This window comes from Cataglyphis hispanica, chromosome 4 (genome assembly GCF_021464435.1).
Source record: "Cataglyphis hispanica isolate Lineage 1 chromosome 4, ULB_Chis1_1.0, whole genome shotgun sequence".
NCBI lineage: Eukaryota > Metazoa > Arthropoda > Insecta > Hymenoptera > Formicidae > Cataglyphis > Cataglyphis hispanica.
The window spans coordinates 4,864,347-4,883,485 of NC_065957.1; the positions used below are offsets into that span (position 1 = coordinate 4,864,347).

The 19,139-nt window shown below is 32.2% G+C and overlaps 3 protein-coding genes across 6 annotated transcripts in view; 2 read left to right on the forward strand and 1 right to left on the reverse strand.

Moving 5' to 3' along the window:
* LOC126849360 (uncharacterized) overlaps nucleotides 1-8,660 on the forward strand; it is a 29,210-nt gene extending 20,550 nt beyond the window's left edge. For all 4 annotated transcript variants that reach the window (XM_050591116.1, XM_050591115.1, XM_050591118.1 and 1 more), the window contains 2 exons: nucleotides 2,615-2,773; nucleotides 7,198-8,660. In XM_050591116.1, coding sequence (XP_050447073.1) covers nucleotides 2,615-2,773; nucleotides 7,198-7,263 — 225 coding nt within the window. In that variant the 3' untranslated portion in view covers nucleotides 7,264-8,660. The remainder of the gene's footprint in view (nucleotides 1-2,614; nucleotides 2,774-7,197) is intronic.
* A 561-nt stretch (nucleotides 8,661-9,221) lies between these two features.
* LOC126849352 (mitochondrial amidoxime reducing component 2) lies at nucleotides 9,222-16,027 on the reverse strand. Its single transcript, XM_050591100.1, has 5 exons — nucleotides 15,706-16,027; nucleotides 11,866-12,164; nucleotides 11,219-11,503; nucleotides 10,333-10,610; nucleotides 9,222-10,122 (listed from the first exon to the last, which is right to left on the reverse strand). Exons 1-5 carry the CDS (start codon nucleotides 15,707-15,709, stop codon nucleotides 9,954-9,956), a joined length of 1,035 nt encoding a protein of 344 aa, XP_050447057.1. The 5' UTR covers nucleotides 15,710-16,027; the 3' UTR covers nucleotides 9,222-9,953.
* A 413-nt stretch (nucleotides 16,028-16,440) lies between these two features.
* Nucleotides 16,441-18,483, forward strand: LOC126849363 (vesicle-associated membrane protein 7). Its single transcript, XM_050591122.1, has 6 exons — nucleotides 16,441-16,715; nucleotides 17,129-17,340; nucleotides 17,411-17,548; nucleotides 17,635-17,793; nucleotides 17,885-17,977; nucleotides 18,057-18,483. The coding sequence occupies exons 2-6, from the start codon at nucleotides 17,137-17,139 to the stop codon at nucleotides 18,123-18,125; spliced, it is 663 nt and encodes a 220-aa protein (XP_050447079.1). The 5' UTR covers nucleotides 16,441-16,715; nucleotides 17,129-17,136; the 3' UTR covers nucleotides 18,126-18,483.
* Nucleotides 18,484-19,139: the final 656 nt, after the last annotated feature.

Consider the following 19,139-nt stretch of genomic DNA (forward strand, 5'->3'; position numbering starts at 1 on the left):
GGACGAGTGGGACAATCGCAGGGCAACATACATTTTGCGGGAGTGTCTCGATTACGAGACTATCCTTCGATTTGTGTGTTGTTGATGTGAACCGCGTCGACGGTTGGTACTGCACGTGTATAGGACCAATCGATTTTATCGGGTCCGCTCAGCAACTTTCTTTCTTTCTTTCTTCTCTCTGTATATCTATCTCATTTTATCTATAATACGCCCTGTACATGCCTGTTCTGTTTTTTCATATTTCTTTTTATATACGTAAATACTCTTTCATAATAGTCGTCGTAGCATGTTGTTTCTCAATTGCATGGAGAGGAAAATTTATTCCAATGATTATTAACGATTTATGATAGTCACACTTTGCTCTAGAATCAGCCATCATTTTTTTTCACAACAATAATGTTCTATTTTTCTATTGACATATGTACATGCAAATATCACGTGCAATCTGTTGCGCGCTACATGCAAAAGTAGCACACACAACTGCACTCTTCACCGTAGTCTGCAATCGCATCCTTTCTTGATTGTTCTATTATTTACAGACAACTATTTTTTTTTCACATAATTTTTTTCACATAATTTTTCGATGGCAAAATATAACTCGTATTGAATTCACACATTGTATGTCTACGCATGCCACACTCTTTCATGCATGTACATCACGATCATTCTTGACTCTCGCGATTTAAGAGAGACAGAGAGAGAGACTTCTCTCATATTTTCCGCTTACTTTCCACTGGTGACTTAATCCTCCTTGACGACTTATTCTGAACAAATTATACCGTCACTCTTCCTGTCTGGCATCTTTCTTCTTTCCTCTCTCTCATCATTTCTCCTTCCTTCATACAACGATTCTACCTATTTGAGTCTTGCCTATCTCGCTGCGCATGAGTTGCATATCAAGATCTCTAATATTTTATTATATATACATATTGCATATGTATATATATATATATATATATATATATATGTGTGTGTACGTATGTATGTATGCATATGTATACGTCTGAAAATAATACGCGACAGCAATTATTCTAATCTGCCATTTCTTCTATGTGAAAAAGACTGTCTTTCTTATCCGCTACGACTTCTTTCATATTTACGCACTTTTTGTACGTCTAACGTTGCAAGGAGGTCTTGGCATGTAATTTGTATAAATTGCGCATCCCCTTAACCCATAATTATATGTTAGTTTAGAGATTTCTATATGCAAAAATATAGAGTTATAGTACTACTACTCTAGTTGAGACTAAAACGTGCATCTTAAATTGATATTTCTTGTTGACACTTTTGACAACTTTAGTCTCATTATAAAGTAGCTTATACTCGTAAAAGTTTAAAGATTTAGCAATTAAGAAATTTTAAAAATTAATAATTTATTCAAATCTTTAATCACACACACACACACACACACACACACACTTAATTATACGTTCAAGTTTGTTTTTTTTTTCACTTTTGAAAAATTTACCAGATAAATTTTATCCGGTCCATCTCTCTTTCCAAATCCTATCTTGTTCCACCCGGCCAACGGTCCCGACGCAACGCTGACAACCACCGACTTAAAGACTCTTTTTTATGGCGTACTGATCGGCTGATGGACAGGCCGATTTACTCGAGATCTGACGAATCGCCATTGATCGATGCCGATTCTCTCGTTGTTGTAATCTTCGTACTCGTTCATTGCACCGTATATCTAGCGGTCATAGTTGTATCTTGTTTCATCTCGTATATTTTGGATGTATACACCATATATATATATTATAAATGCACGCAGATTAATCGGCATACGGATCGGTTACAAGAAATAATAATAATAATAATAAAATTCGCAAATTTTGTACGCGAAGAGAGCGATTGAATTTTTATCAAATATAAGGGCTTCTCCGCAAGACTGATACCGGTTCGTCTGCCAATCAGCGATTTGTATCTCGTAGTATTGGAATTTTGATAATTAGTCTACATGTGTAAACTCTTGAAAACGCGCTTGTGACTAGAGAAATTCGACAAATATTATTTCTGTTGCGTTGCGAGTCGCTAGTATAAGCTAGTATTATTGAGCCCGTTATGGTGTATGGTTTACTCTGTTGTCTATTGGGTATCGATTTCACCTTTTTATGGTGCACAACAGCAGGGTGTCCATATAAAAATTCCAAGAAAAATCCTTAACTTATTGTTAATTCTTAATTTATTGTTCCGCGAGACCGATGTCCGCGTTCGAGAGTAAATCTTTCATAATTCTCAAGCCGAAAGTGGAGAAAAGAAATACGTATGGACACCCTGTAGACAAGTCTCGAATATTACGAGCCGAAGGAGCGCACGTAAGGATCGTAGCAGCAAGATCGATGGATCGTAGCCGTAAGTAGGATGTGAGAGCACCGTAGTGTCGGGAGCGCTGGAGTTGGACGTGGAGCTGCAACACACACCGCAATTATATCCCCCAAAACAAACAAAACAACAAATAATTGTAAATTAATCCCTATATATTTGTACTCACTTTCGCCAGGCTGTCCAGTAATGCATCCGCGGACGTGAGAGAATCCCAGATACAGGGGATCCCTCTCCGTTTACTATGTTACCTGTCGACTAATGCCAACGATCTCCGGAATATTTCCAGACGGCGATCAGCAGCGGAAGTGACTCCTGGGGCAATAACGAAGAAAAACCTGTAATAGGACCGACGCAGGGTATGACGGCAGCTATATCCGGTCCCCTTACCAGATTACTCCTCATCGCTAATCGGGGATGGGCGAATCTCATCGAAGACATAGTACTTGTGAGTAAAAGATATCTCTTCTAAAACTTTCACTATGATCTACCTATAATCATTTATTTTTTCGTTTTTCAATGCGAATTTGTAATAAAGTCTAAACACTACAACGTAAATTTTATTTCGCTATTTTAGTCACTAAACTTTGCTTAATATTATTGACACTTTTTTGTAAAGAATCTAATGAAAACATTTCTGTAAATTTAAAATGTTGAAAAAAGAAAATAAATAAATAAATTATATTTTCAACGACAATCATATAATTCCAATAATGGAGAACTATATAAAAATTTCACAATTACACTCTTTTTCTTGAAAAAAATGTATTGTGCAAGCAATTCTTACATGTAATAAAAAATAAATGGTGATTTAATTGTGCTTAGTTACAACAGTTCAGAACTGGCGTTAACAATAGTATACGAGTATTTAATGATTGGTTTTAAAAGACATTCAAGTCAATTTTGCTTCATGTACAAGTAGGCAACATAGCGGCAGGTTACTCTTTGTACCGGATGTCGATCTATAGATTTCGAGATTTTAATGACGCAGGTTCACTTGAAAGTAAACCGTGACTATGACGAAATATCGAACAACTACGTTGAAACGCGATTGATTAATAGACGTCGAACTGACATATAATCGCGTTAAACAATTGCAAATAAATAGCGCATATATTGTATTGTCAGAACTTAATAAGGTAATTAATTTGATAACTGTCAGATTCTAATTCCGTGTAATTCTGTACGTAATCACGCAAACGTATGCATGTAATTGCGCTTCTGTATCTGATCCATATGAATTATTCCATATTTATATTTTATTATCCGAGAGAGAAAGAGGGAGAAGAGAAACCGCAAGCGATGTTATTTCGTCATCGTTAAAACGAGGAAAAAATCATTCGAATTGGACGTTTATGATCTATCGTATCTATGAAATGCATAAAATTTCTTTGGATTATAAATTCATTAAGGAGTTTAATTAAAAATAAATTTAAAAGTTTGAGCAGAAACATGAAAAATTGATATCGCACACGTCGCGTAATTGTGGCCGCGATTCCACAATAAACCAATCTGTCGTCGCAAATGACTGCATCTGTCGATACGCGATAATTGCCATTCGCAATTTGTTCCTTTAACGGATTTATAAGTGAAATTTCTATTATAAGTTTCTTATATAAAATTACAAAATTAATTAAAACGCGCGTAACAAAGTTAATAAGAAATACATAAGATTGCATTCATTTTTCAACAAAAACAAAAAATATTTTTATGAAACAGTAATTATCAAGCAATTATTAATATTATAACATAAATAATTATTACATATAACACAATCATTAAAATGATCATTAATATAAAAATATTCTGGCAAATTGCGCTAAAAATCAATTTTAATAAATAAAAATCATTAATATATACAAAAAGATTGTGTATCATCTGCTGATTCCGCACATGATAATAGATAAATTGCGTGATAAAATTTCATAAAAATTTCGTAAAATTAGCTTATGCAGCATTAATTTTGACGTTAAAGAGACCCATATTTATTAGTCCGTCATAATAATCGCAGTGCTTAGAACAGACCTACAATATAGTACGGTATTATGAAATTGCGTGACGTGAGACCGCATAAGATCTGTCGCGCAATTGCTGATTAAAATTTCCTTATTAGAATGGTTATAGAAAAAAATTAAATTTTTTCATATAGTCACAAATTCGAGCAAGCGTGGCGCCACGATGCGTCTCGCATTGCGTCCTTTTAGATGCAAATCCGACAATTATGTAAGCACGCCATCGGGATCGATGGAAAGCAAAAATATAAGCGACTTTCTCTATGAAATAGCACGTCCATTTATCAGTTGCAACTTATGCAAGAAACCGCTTCTGGCACGCGAGATTGTCCGGGGGCGACAACTGGCCGATGGCTACTACTTTGTTGAAAATCCGCGTTACGTTACGTTGCTTTGTGTGCAAAAACGGTTTATATCTAATTTATCAAAAAAATCTCACAAAAAAAAAATTTAATAAGCAAGAGCTTCACAAAAATAGATGAATAGATTTTCTTTACTTTTCCTTATATTTCTTACTGAATGATCAAGTTTTTTGGCATAGAAATTGCAATTTTCAGGATAAATGAATATTTGCATTGGAATTAAATTTGTTCAATTTTAATAATAATTTTAATAATATGGAAAGTTTTATTTATACAGTTTTTAATTAACTTAATATAAATTGCAAATGGATATTAGCCAAGTTACTAAATCAATTCTTCAATGGCGGATATTATAAAGATGAAGCGGATTGAAAAATGAGAACTGACATTTATTATATTCGCGGTAACTTTCATACGTTGCCAAATGGATTACTTTCACTTTGTGACTTAACCGATTTTTGAGCTCGTAGAGCATGAAATAAGTTGGCTACAGTCGACTGGACATTGTATAGGAGATTTCATTTCGCATTGCCGAACGATTTTCAATCTTCATAGTGCGAGATAAATGATCTTTTACTTGATGTAAATTATACGAGTTCCATAATATAATAATTGACCTCCCAATCTTTGATCTACATCATACTGTAAAAAGGATTAGAGCGAAATCGTCTTACGCAATCGGCTCACTTGATCCTCTATAATTCAATAGTTGACAATATAGTGATCATAATAATCTCCATCATTATTAGAATATGAAAGTCGGAACTGAACTAGTTTACATCGTGTGCGTAACAATTATCGTTCTTTGTTCTGTCGTGCAATAAACTATGATTTTTACTCTCGTAACACTCGGAATTGTTATGGAAAATCCAACTTAGATCCAACTTAGATCATCTAGCCGATGTATTCGTATCACTTGCATGCTACTTTCATATAATAATTTAAATATTTTACAACCATTTAATAAATAAAATTAATAATCATAGTTTTTAATAAGAGATTTATAATAATAAATGCAAAAAAATAATTCAACAATAAAACCAAATTTACTAATAATAAAGATAAAATTACTGACATAAAAAAATCAGTCTGATTATTATTCATATTTATATGAGACTTTATCGAAAATAATTATTATAAATACAAAAAAGAAAATATGATATTAATTAATACACTGATACTAATTAATAATCTGGTTTGAAACAAGTTCGAGCTGGCTTGTTGTTTGCTTCTAGCAAAAGTGAAACTTTAACGAAAGAGTGCGCAATTAATTCGCAGAAGATTTTAATAATCTGTGTTAAAAGCTACGTTAAAAAAAGAGAGAGCTGGTTTTTTATTCATATTATTAACAAAACAGATGCTTGTTCTTCATGCTCATCAATTTATGAAACAGATTGGATTAAATAAATTTTTTTTTTAATGACGAATGCTTTGATCGATAGACTCGCCCAAAGATTACTTTATCCTTCTCTTTAAAGATGAATAATAATGAAAGAACATTAGTTTACACATAAGATGCTATATATTTTCAATATTATTCTAAAAAATGAAAAATTGGAATTGTATCAAAATTGATAATATATCAATATTGATAATAAGATATAATGTGTAAAAGAGAGATAGCAATAAGATAAAAGAATCTAATTGTTAATTAACAACCGTGCACGGTGCTTATAGATATATGATCTTGCGAAACTTTAAATAGTGCAACGAATCTTTAGATAGTGCAAACACACCAGTTTTTGCGTTATATTGACAGGCTGAAATCAGATCTTGTTGTATATAACTATACAATTTGTATTGTACTTGCGAGAAATCGCATAATGTAATGTAAATTAGAAGTTTGCGGCGATATGATTAACTGTACGGGTAGGAAACTGTTTGTGTAAAGGCGCGAGCAGAAAGGAAACACGGAATGGAGATCCTGGAACATATTGTATTTTTGTTCACTGCCATTGCAATTTCTTTTTTTTTTTTTTTTATCGCGCTGCGTCTTGAATCGACTGTAATAGTATTATTATGCGCAATTCGCGGCACATTACTTCACTCGCACGAACGTGCGAGGAGTTTTATTGTCGAGAGGAGCCGTCAGTCGCTTCGAAAGTGTTTACGCTTCGTCTACCGCGTGGAACTTCTTGATCCGGCGAATTAAGAGCTCTTCTGCGCATTTGCGATTAATTTTGCGCGATTAAACGTAGACAGAAACAGCGGAAATCAGCCTTATCTTTTATGCGGAACGCGTAACATAGCACACGCGCCAGTAACAATTCTTTCTGATATTTCTATAATATAAAGAAAATATAATTCATATTAAATTATTAAATATTATAATTTTTAGAAACTAGATTCTTTGCGTACGCTAAAAAGTGAAAGATGTTTAATTATTATTTATACAAAAAATAAGGTAGATACAATCCCATAATAAAATCGAGAACAGCCAAATCAAATATATATATAAGAATACCCAGATGAAAATTAATTTCCACTCTAATTTGCAGCGCGTAGCGGCTACGAGCGAAAGGTTTGTCAACTACAAGGCGAAAGTTATCAATTGGCTTATCTAAGCTTATTCGAGAATCGGGATGAGGAAGCACAGGGGCCTCACCGGCCTTGGTATCAATACATGGACATCAACGCCGAGCCGCCTCTGCCAGAAAGGAACACGGGTACGACGTTGGCAACAGGACCTCACGGTGTTGCCCCCTTGTTCCCGAGATCCTGAATTCACTTGCTTCGTCAATGGCCGAGCTCTTTGTGAAAACACAAGACACTTCGTCACCAAACGTATTCCTTTCTAAACGCGACGTCAACTCGATTTCGCGTTCGACTTCGTTCACTCGGCTCTCTATACAATCCCCCCTTTCCATCTACTCTTCTCTTTCTCCCTTTTTCTCTTTCTCTCTTTCTTTTTTTCTTTCTTTTCTTTTTTTCTTTCTTTGTTTCTCGTTTTTCGTCTTCTATCTCTCTTCTTGCATTTTTGTTTACTTCTCTGTAATCGATTATTAAAACGATAGAGAAATTTCCGTAGACGGTCGTCGTTTTAAGACGATCAAAATTTTGTGGGATGGCTCGCGCTGCCATGGTACGATGGAAACACACCGAGAGAGAGAGAGAGAGAGAGAGAGATTTTGAAACTCGTGAAATCGTGATACGAATTTGTGATACGACACACTCGCCGTTGACAATTCAAACGAAATAATTCATACACCGACGACTACAGATAACAAATTTCTCCACCGCGCTTTCCCGCGTCTTTACGAGCCATCCCTCGGCTTGGAAAATATATCAATTCGCGCTTAAAGTAAGAATAAAAGTAAATAAATTTTTTTCTGTAGAAAATATAATGTACAGAGCCTTACGATCTCCTTCGATCGTAACATAAGACGCGTGCTGTTTGCAAGATCGAAGAACACGTTGCTAAATATGCCCTTCGATTATTATTGCGCGAACGATGCGTTTCAATCGCTCGTTGTCGAGCATAAGAATAAATAAGATATCGCAAACTTGTATATAGCTTATAGCGGAATGGAACAGTGCCAGGCATAATATTGTTTCTATCTATTCGTATCTTTAACACTGCTTTCTTTGTTATTTCTCATATATATCTATTTCTCTCCTTCTCTACAATTGCGGTGACGTAAAACTTGTGAAATTTAGGTAATTAAGTTTGCTAAATACCGTTAATAATGAAATCAGAATTTCTCTGATTATATTTTTTCTCATGTATTTCAATTTGATGTAATTTGTAAAAGCCTGTCACTGCAACGAACCGTTGAAACAAATTACTTCCCTTTTTGGATTTTTCCGCTCCGGACAAATCCAATAAGCAATGTAATTTGAGGAAACGTAATGTCAGCTCATGAAACGCGGCGTTTCTCGTCCTTGAACCGAGCGTATTATTTTTCTCTGTAAAACGTCCCTGTTGTGTTGTAGTGCAAATAAATATTATTGTAATAAAAAATGAGAGTTATATGTTTTTGACTTAAATAGATAAATTAACACGATTTTTAATACAATATAATAGCGAATATTTCCATTTCACAAAATATTAAGAATTTATTAAAACATATTTTCTTAAAATACCAAAATAAAATTAGACAAATATGTGATTCAAATACTCACAAAATTGACAAAATCCACAATTATATAACCCATATAGTTCCTGATATATTTTTGCTTAGTTAAAATTAGTATAAATTTGCACTAAAATGTTATACACATAACATTTAGGAATTAGCCTCAAGAGTTGCATGAACGTGCAAAAACAGTACTTTGCAATACGAATTACGTGAATTATGCTTAAAGTTTAATTTAAAACCATATATAATATGGATATTTGATGATGCATTAAAAAAATATTAATTACAAGCATCATAATGGCGTACACAAAAACTTTTTAAAAATTTACCATCATTTTCAAAACTCTATCATTTTTGTATTGCAAAATAAACTTAAATTTGTTTCTGTTCTAAGGTGAAAAATTAAATTTGTTTCTATTCTAGAATAATAAATTTTAGGTAAATGATATATTCAAGAAGCAAATATTTTCTTTAATTTTTTAACAATATAGCAAAATATATTTTTACAAATTTTTAGGCTACAATATTTAAACTACTGGAGTGATGCGTGGCTTCGTATAAAAGCCACCGACTGATAAAATCGGTAGATTCTATATCGGGATCCGTTCGAATATTTTCCACATGCCTTTCCCAGAATGGGCGATTGAATGCAGAAAGGAGAGGGGCCCCTGATTACATTCTTGCCTCGAAAGAGCAGCATAGCTGCCACGACACGGACGCGGACGCACTGAGACGCAACAGGAATTTAGACTACTATTACAATTCTATGACACAGAAATTGAAAAGATCTAAATAATTTACAAATAATTTAAGATTATTTAATTCCCCATCGTTGTTCATTTTAGAGATTCCTTATATATATTATCCATTTTTTTATATATATTACAAAATTTATTATTTTGTAAGATAATGATATTATATATTAGTATAAATACATTTGTAGTTTTATATTTTTATATTTCAATATTATATTTTTTTTACCACTTAGAGAAAGACCTCAATCGTATATTCTCAATTAAAAATGTTTTACATAATCATGCACACAACACAAGTGTGTGTTCTTTACATATTTTAATGTTAATTGTGGACTCCGCTTTTCATACTTTGTTGCCCTCGACCGTCCAGTCGATGCCTTGTTCGTGTTCGAAAATCTCGCAGGAGTCCCAACGGTATAGCTATGATGGTGAAGTCAAAGGCGGCGCTGCTTTCTCCTCCGGGATACCCACGTAAATCGGATCGCCTAAACGAACCATTCCTTTTGGTCCTCGTAGACCAAGATGAATTCCCATAACTGGACTGTCGCCAGTTGCGGGTCGAATTTGTGGATCGGTTATCTGTCTGTAACTGTCGGGAAAAAAATTTCTTGTTAATGACACGATATATATTATCTAAATTTTTCTTTCGACGTCTTTTGTAAAATATATAATTTTATTGTGCATAATTTATTGTTTATAATTTGTTATATATTTTTGCCATAGATTTGTGTCTCGATATATGTAAGAAAATTTTATATATATTATATATTTTATATAGAAATTTATATTTTTAATATACCTTTTTAAAGTCTTCAAAGGTTCGACTGTGGTACTTTTCGTTCCAGTTTCTGGATTTACCGTAGTCAAAATGCATCTTGTACATGGTCTAATGTTTCTCATAATCACGTTTCCGATTTTTACCCAGTCCCATTTATCTTCCTCGTAAGCAGTGGCACCTTTGACCACGAAATTCATGCGAAATTGCAGTGACGTAACAGGTTCATCCAGTCGGCTATTAAGGTCTGTTAGCGAAGCTTCGTTTATAAGACTGTAACTTGATTCATCTGGATAGGCTCCCTATTGACGAAATAAACTCTTATAGTTTTTCTGTGTCGTGCATTGCTTGAAACGAAATAACTTTCGATATTTAATTCATTATGCAAAAATAAAATTATTACAATATATATATATATATATATATATATATATATGTATAATTGTATAATTACTTCTACATTATACAGTAAACTATTTTCTCTATTTATGATATAAATGATATAAAAATATTTTTTCCTTATCAATCAAATTGATAGTTTTATATATAGTAAAATATATTTATCCTCGCATAATGATAACGATTTGGTAACAGATGCATGATGCAAAAAAATTAGGTAATTAGGTTGATTGATAGCAGAAATGTTTAGCACGAAGTATAATAAAAAGCATTTCTTCCGTTAGAAACACTTATAAGAAATGATAACGGAAAGATCGTTTAGATCTCCAGAAAGCAAGAGAAGAAAAAATAATTATTAAAAATAATACACATTTTATTGAAACAAATTACTATTAACTGGTAATAGAATATTTATTAATTGATAATAATAGAAAAATTAATTGATTTTTTGACAAACAAATTATGATTATTAAATCTTGTACATTTTATCATTGCGAAAAAAGGTACTTACGGTATCTATCGTCGAGGCTAAGGGAAAGAAGTTTTCATTTCTTTTTCTCACTTCTCTCGCCGGACGATCTAACGGATAGTAGACCAACCTAAAACCGGCATCCTCCTGAAGAAGGAAGCGTGACAGCCATCGAGCAACTTCTTCACCACAATCGCGTGCCGGTACCGCTTGACCCCAAACAGCGACTCGAAAACCTTTACCGCGAAGCTGAGCGAGGTCTATCGATATCGACATCATGCCCGGAGCGCGAAGCGTCAATACGGAACCGGAATATTCGGGCGATATCTACAACAGACGAAGATTATGATCAGAATAATTAATAATATTTGACGTTATCGTAACGTTAACTTGAGAGAATCGGGATAGTAGAATGTGTAACAATCGGTAAATACATGAAAGGAATAAATGGTGAGCTACTGTATTCGTCGCTCTTTTACTAATCTATTTTTTTTTTTTTTTTGTAAAATTATAGTGATGCATAAAATACGTGAAGCAGAGAAGTAGCTTTAATCGGATAATTTGTATTAACAATTTATTACGCATATCGTGCACGATATTATAAAAAAAATAATTAAAACTATTATAAAATATATTTATATCCTTATTATTGTGTAACAGAATAAATTAAATATTGTAGCTTTTCTTACATTGACCATTTTAGGTAACTGTCTGGCGGTGATAAATCGCCCTTCGAGATCGATGACCAGCAATGTACGATCTCTCAACCAACCCGATCTCAGACCCAATACTGTGCATTCCATTTCCGTCATGCGAATTGGGGCGAATGATTTAATCGGGAATACCATTATATCACTCAATTCTCCGACCTTTCGCCATTTTGACGGTGGCTGAGGCTTCTGTTTTTTAGTCCACCACCACCAGATGAAGAAAACCGCCGTGCCTGCGCCCACAGCGGCAGCCGTGACAAATGCGAGTCGTGTTCTGTCTGAAGAAGTACATGAAAAAAGCATAAATTATTAATGTAGTTTAATTAAATTAAAACAAAGTTAGATAAGAGCCAGCACGATAGGAGCGCGTATTTTATTATAATCAAGATTAGAGTTAATTTTTTTTTTAACTAAGTTAAGTTTAAAGTTAATGGTCCAGAAATTAACTAAGTTTACGTTAAAAGTCATTTAAAAAAAAATTAATTCAATTAAAATTAAATTAAAAAATTATTAATAAATTAAATCATTAAAAAGTTGAAAATTAATTCTTTTCTTTTTTCCAACAGCGAATCGATACATCCGACAAACTTATTATACGACAAGTGAAATATTTGCAATACAATTAACCATTTTCACACGACTTCAATATTGATGAATTATTTTAACTTGTATAAAAAAGTTAATAAGTTAACGTTAATACATTTGAAAATAACTATATAGTTTAAATTACAAATTAACACGTTTAAAATTAACTAAGTTAAGTTAAAAGTTATTAACTTTTCAACATTTCAACTTAACTTTTTAACTATTTAACTAATTACTACTCTGATTATAATTCAATAATCGTATGTATATAAAAGCAAACGTTTCAGGCGAATTTTTAAGAGCAGCTTTTACAAAAAATTTCGAGACATATCAATACTTTACAACTTTACCAGATTACATAAGAGATCGGAGAAAGTAAACTTATAATTTCAACAAATCTCTTTCTCCTCTCTCCTCTCCTTTATTATGCTATATCAATTCAAAATTGGCTGAATTGATAATTTGATCGTGAAATAGATTGTGACCAATCTGTGATGTTGCTTATAAAATCATCGGATTTATCTTGCAAGTCACATTCGATGAACGTGATCGAGCGTTTAAGTCGCATAGCAACTCATTTCTCGTAACAAAAAAAAAAAATTAGGTCTACAAAATGCATAACCGGTTTTATAAGTTCCGGAAACGTTTCATAAAAGTCGTTAAACGAGGTCGTTTAATCATCTACCGCAATGTAATGCATATAATAGCTATAATAGCTGTACTACTGAAGAGTCAGCAGACAATTTCAATTACAAAATATTTCAAGTAGATATTTTCAATATAAACGCGCGCATGTATGCCAGAGAAAATTGATGTATAAGCACTGCGTTTGAGAAAATGTAACGTACTGTTATTTTTGAAATGCGTGGAGACAGATGTATAATGTGCATGCACTCAATGTCTTGCACTCTTTTCTTATCGCTGCATAATGATATGCGTACGTGCGAGACCGGTTAACGCATACACGATGCAATTGAATGCAACGAGGCGCAACGAAACTCGCACAGAATTCTTCCCGACAATTTTTTAATATCCATTTTTTATAATATAGATTTTGAAGTAAAACGCATTTTCAGATATAAACGACGGATAAATTTTTACTCGAAAATCCGTTATCTAACTAAGTATGTTAAATAGCTTGCTAATTATAACATCCTGCATACAAATCACTAGATTTACTGTTTCTGCGACCGCACCATATTTCAGATGATATCGCCGACATCATAAATGCATTGCGGTTTATGCATAAAATAATTTCCATGTAAATTTTATGTATTAATAAATCGGAATGCAAGATACATCTTCGCGTGATACAATCTTCAAAGAGAAAAAATATACATCTTACAATTTTGCTATCATTTCTTCACACACATACACATTATACTAATAACAGATTTCTCACAAGTCATGTTATCTTTTGAAGCAAAGACTATTTGATAAAAAAAATAACAAGATATTTATACAGTTTGATTAAGAAACGCCAAGTAATGGTAGCCGACTTTATTACCGACAACTCGGTTATAAAAGAGATATTTTTATTATTATTGCATGTGATAATAGATCGGATAAGTACGTGATAAACACGTTTTATATAAATCAGACGCGCAGCTATTTTGTCGCAGTTTTCGAGCGAAAAAAAATCTGAACAAAGTTCAACAATAAGAACAAAAAAGGCTTGTTTAACATGGGTTGTTGAAATTTTTGCAAGATGACATTTTCAAGCATTTTGCATCGCGCGTGATGACAGAAATACTTTATCGTAAGATGAATCTTGACACGTAAATTATTTTCTATCAATCTCTGTAAATAGGATAATAAACGCACGTAATTTTTACACATTCGACCCTTCGAAAATATACTTTCTAAAGGGGAGATTCCATCGTGTTGGCTTCTAGGGAACCACGCACTCTTCGCAGAATCAATACTGCAAGAAATAGGCATTATTCGAATACAATGGAAAGCTAGCTGCCCCTTCAAACATGACTTTATGATTTTGTCAAAGAAATTAAATATTATAGATTATTATATTAATTAAATATTAATTAAATAGTATAGATTAAATATTTTATATAAATGTAAAAACAAATAATATAAATTGATAAAATTATTCTTATTATTGATAAATAATATAATTAACAGATATTGTACTTCTTTGTGCTAAGAGAAATGCGCATTTTTGCCAAATCATTTGTTCCATTCAATAATTTAATGGCGAAGAAAAGTTACCGCGGGAGAAATAAAATTGGGAGAAAACGTACGCATTGTTCGTAGGAAATGTACCGTGCGAAATGCATAGATTCCATGCAGTCATTTCACGAGTTATAATGTTATTTTCACTCTTACGCCTTTCTGTTCTGGAATGTTGCCTTTATATAATAGCACATTTGTTTATTTTAATTTACAGTTGATACATGTAAATAAACACATATCTGCTTGTGTTCCGCGTTTTACATTATGTATATTAATTATAATTACTTTATATACGTTGTCTGCACGCTATGTGCTGCAAAAATAAAATAAGACAGATATATTATCAAGAAAAAAATATTTTCCATTTCATGTATGTATACATACATGAATGTTGAGCTAAATTTTATTAATTATATTATTTTCTTATATTCATAGATCAAAATTTAAGAGAGTCTTTGATTCTTCTGAATGTAAAGATTTTTATAAGCGTTCTTAATTACACAATTTTTTTTTACTTTCCGTCCTTTATTTAAATTCATAAAACATTCATTATCAACATATATCAAACAGTAATATCACAAGTCATTGATTTTTTTGTCGCTGTGATACATCATTCTTTTTTTTTCTCTTATCATTATCTTATTTTACCATTTTTCAAACTGTTAACTTTGTGATAATAATATTCATATTCTTAATAATGACGTATTTGATCCATATTTACGTATTAAATTTAAAAAAATTTGAAATATATAAAAATTCTTTTGGCTTTGTACGTTTTTTTTTCATTGCATTTCCACCTGTATTTAACTTAATTTTCCTTTTCTTTTTTCTTAATTTTTGTCATAATATGTTCCCAGCTTCATCTTTTTTTATCAATCCCACATTGACCTGCTCTCAATATCGATTTATTCTTATCTTTTCTCTCAGAAAAAGAATCTTTCAATGAACAAATAAAAATATTTTACATTATTCTTTTCGCGAATAAATCGTGACATACTGGATACTACGATATTATATAATAAGATATATGCACAGTATATTTACCCATTATCACAATGCCAAGGTCGCGACGAAGTCTAAAGTAGCTTTGCGGACAGAGTCGTAATTTCACAAAAATATCCTTCAGCAAATATTCCTCGAAATCTCGAAGAAACGATTGTCCACAAACAAACTTCTCTGCAGCTTTCGCGATACTGGTTTGAGCTTCACCGGCTTCACGTGCACACCACGATCATCTCCTTCCTCACTACGGAGAGATACCGTTATTTATTCTGCTGTGCTATCTTCTTCCAACACTGTAGCAAAGAACAGTCATCGCCACCGAGTATAGAGACATGTGGCAGCAGGCAATCGACATGGTGTGTAAGAGCGTTCGTCCAGAATTGGGACGCGGCTTTCTACGGGCGTGGGTGGCACATGCGCCGATCTGACGCCGGTCTCTCCGAATTTTCCAATTATTCCTGCTTATTTTCTTGTATAAAATAATTAGAATAAGACATTTATTGACAAATGTTAAGAAATTTATTGAAAAAGAGCTATAATTTTAAGGACAAATTATAATTAAGATTATAGATATCAGGCTCTACTTTTAAGAAAATTTAGGAAAGACAAAAATTTTTTAATCCACAATTTTAATTTTTAATTTATTCTTGCATTAATTTGTTCTCTTTTCTAAAATCACAGAATTAATACTACTCATTCTATGCCTCGTCATTTCAGATCTCGCGCGTTACAATGTGCGCAAGATCAAATAAAACAAACGCCCAAGCTCCCTCTATGTGCCATTATGGTGCCACAGACTGATGAACTGTGAACTGTCACTTCACGCGCATTAATCAGCTGATTATTAGAAAAGTGCGACTAGTGATTTCACTGTGTTACAGAAAGTGTGTTTCGATGCTTTTACGAATGTTTTCTAAAAAAAATAATAAATCGATTGATTGATCATTATTCTCGGATAAATGTAAATCTACGGAGAGTTTTGCTGAGAACGTGCGTAAATAAAGAATTCTGCGCAATTGTTCCCTAAAATATATATGCTTTGTTTTGTCGAGGTAAGTCGAACATTGAATCATCGATGATTATCCTTTTGTTAAAAAAAACAAACATTTTAGCTATTTTTCATTGTTCAATGAAAGTTCAAACAATAAATAGAACTTAATTTGTTTTATCGAGAAATTAAGATTAAAAATTTACATATTACATATATCTGGAATTCATTATTTATTCGTTGACGTCACAACTATTCTGTATCATTAATGATGTTTTTAATGAGTATTTTGCATGTTTATAACCAGACCAATCATTTGTCTGCATACAGTATGTTACGACCTGTTGTTTTTGTGATATGATAAGAATCCCATTGGGAGCATAATATTATCACTTACTGCATTGGTCTGCTATGATTAAAGAAAATTTAATGTCAATAGCAAATATATAAAAATATAGGGCATTCTTCTTGTTGCAGCTATCAACATGCCAATTTTATATAGTGTAGTAGCTCGTGGAACAATTATATTGGCAAAACATGCTGCTTGCGTTGGAAATTTTGAGGAGGTTACAGCAAAAATCTTGGCTAAAATACCGCCAGAAAATGACAAATTGACATACTCCCAAGGGCCTTATCTTTTTCATTATATCTGTGAAGATTACATTATTTACATGTGCATTACTGATGATGTATGTATTAAAAATGTTGAGGTAAGCATATATTGACATAAACATAAGGCATAATGAGATTTTATTTCAGGATTTTCAAAGATCTAGAGCATTTTTATACCTCAATGAAATTAAGAGAAGATTCTTGGCTGTTTATGGGCCAGGTGTTCAAACTGCCCTAGCATATGCTATGAATACAGAATTTGGCAGTGTTTTGGCCAATGAAATGGTAATGACATAACTAAGAACTGATTATATCTCAAAAAAGTTGTTTTCACATTTGTCTCATCACATGTGTTATTTTGTTTTCTTTAGAAACATTATAGTGAATCCAAGGATCTTGATAGATTGTCTAAAGTTCATGGTGAGCTAGATGAACTTAAAGACATTATGGTGAAAAATATTGACAATATAGCGATGCGTGGGGAACGGTTAGAGCTGCTTGTAAACAAAACGGAAAATTTATCTGCCAATGTATATAAAACTATATTTAACTAATTAAATTTCATATTTATTTTGTTAATTGTTGAATATTATAAAAAAAAATTATTTTTTTTTATTTCAGTCTGTTACCTTCAGAAAGACAAGTAGAAATTTGGCGCGTTCCTTATTCTGGAAAAATATCAAGATCTACGTTATTGTTGGTTCAATTTTGATTGTAAGTTTAATATTATAATCGATTTTGATTCTCTTAAAATTCTGCTGTAATCTGACATCATCTATTTTCCCTTCTGCAGGTTGTAATATACGTAATTGTCTCTATAACATGCGGAGGTTTGGCTTGGCAAAAATGTGTGGGAAATTAATATATATTCATGACAAAGTATTTCAATCCCGAGTGAATAAATGTGGATCGATGGAAAATGCGTGGAAATTTATGATTAGTACGAGACTGCCGACGATAATTAAATCTACAAAATCATAAACAGGCAAATTTATTGTTATATCTTAATTTTTCATAATACGATAAGAACATTATATTAATACGTATATACATATACATATAAGTGTACAATATTTATCTATAATGCTTATAATCGTTATTTTACAAAGAATATAACAGCTACATTCTGGATAAGGCTTAATATTATAGATTTCGTTTTTTTTACTCCAAGATATGCACATTATGTGTTATTAAAAAAAAATAAACACATTTTAGTCATATGTTAATATTTTTATATATGCTTTATCACATCCTATCCTGTTTTAATGAACGATCGCGAAAAATTTATCTAACTATAAAATCTTGCAAAGAATATTTTTTTGCTGTTTGCCTTCATAAGATTCTAATTTTGCTTTAATGTGTACATTTGTGTCTATATTAATATTTCTTTTCATGTGAGAAGTCTAAGTTTATGGGTCTGTTCTTTATAACTGAACTAACATTAGTTTAGAATTTATTTTTTTCTCTCCACACTGAAGGTAGAAAGATAATTCGGCCAGTTCAGCTATAAAGAATAGATCCTATATATATATATATATATTATAATAAGCCACCTTGAATTCCTAATAGCTATTTGAAGGCGCATGCGCGCAATCTCAAGTCAAGGGCTGTAGCATGTATGGAACATGCCTAGAGATTCAATCCAAACTTAATAATTAAATAAACAATTCGTTTTGAATCAAATCCTGAGCTGTAAAAGTGAACGTTCAACGCGTTTTTATCCGTTACGATATATACATCTGTTACCATATCTTCACAATATGCATTTAATTTAATAAAAAAAGATCAGATTATAAAATGGAGATCTATAATGATTGTATATTACAAATATTTAATAATTTTCACGAGCTCGGAAAATATGCTCGATGAAATCTCC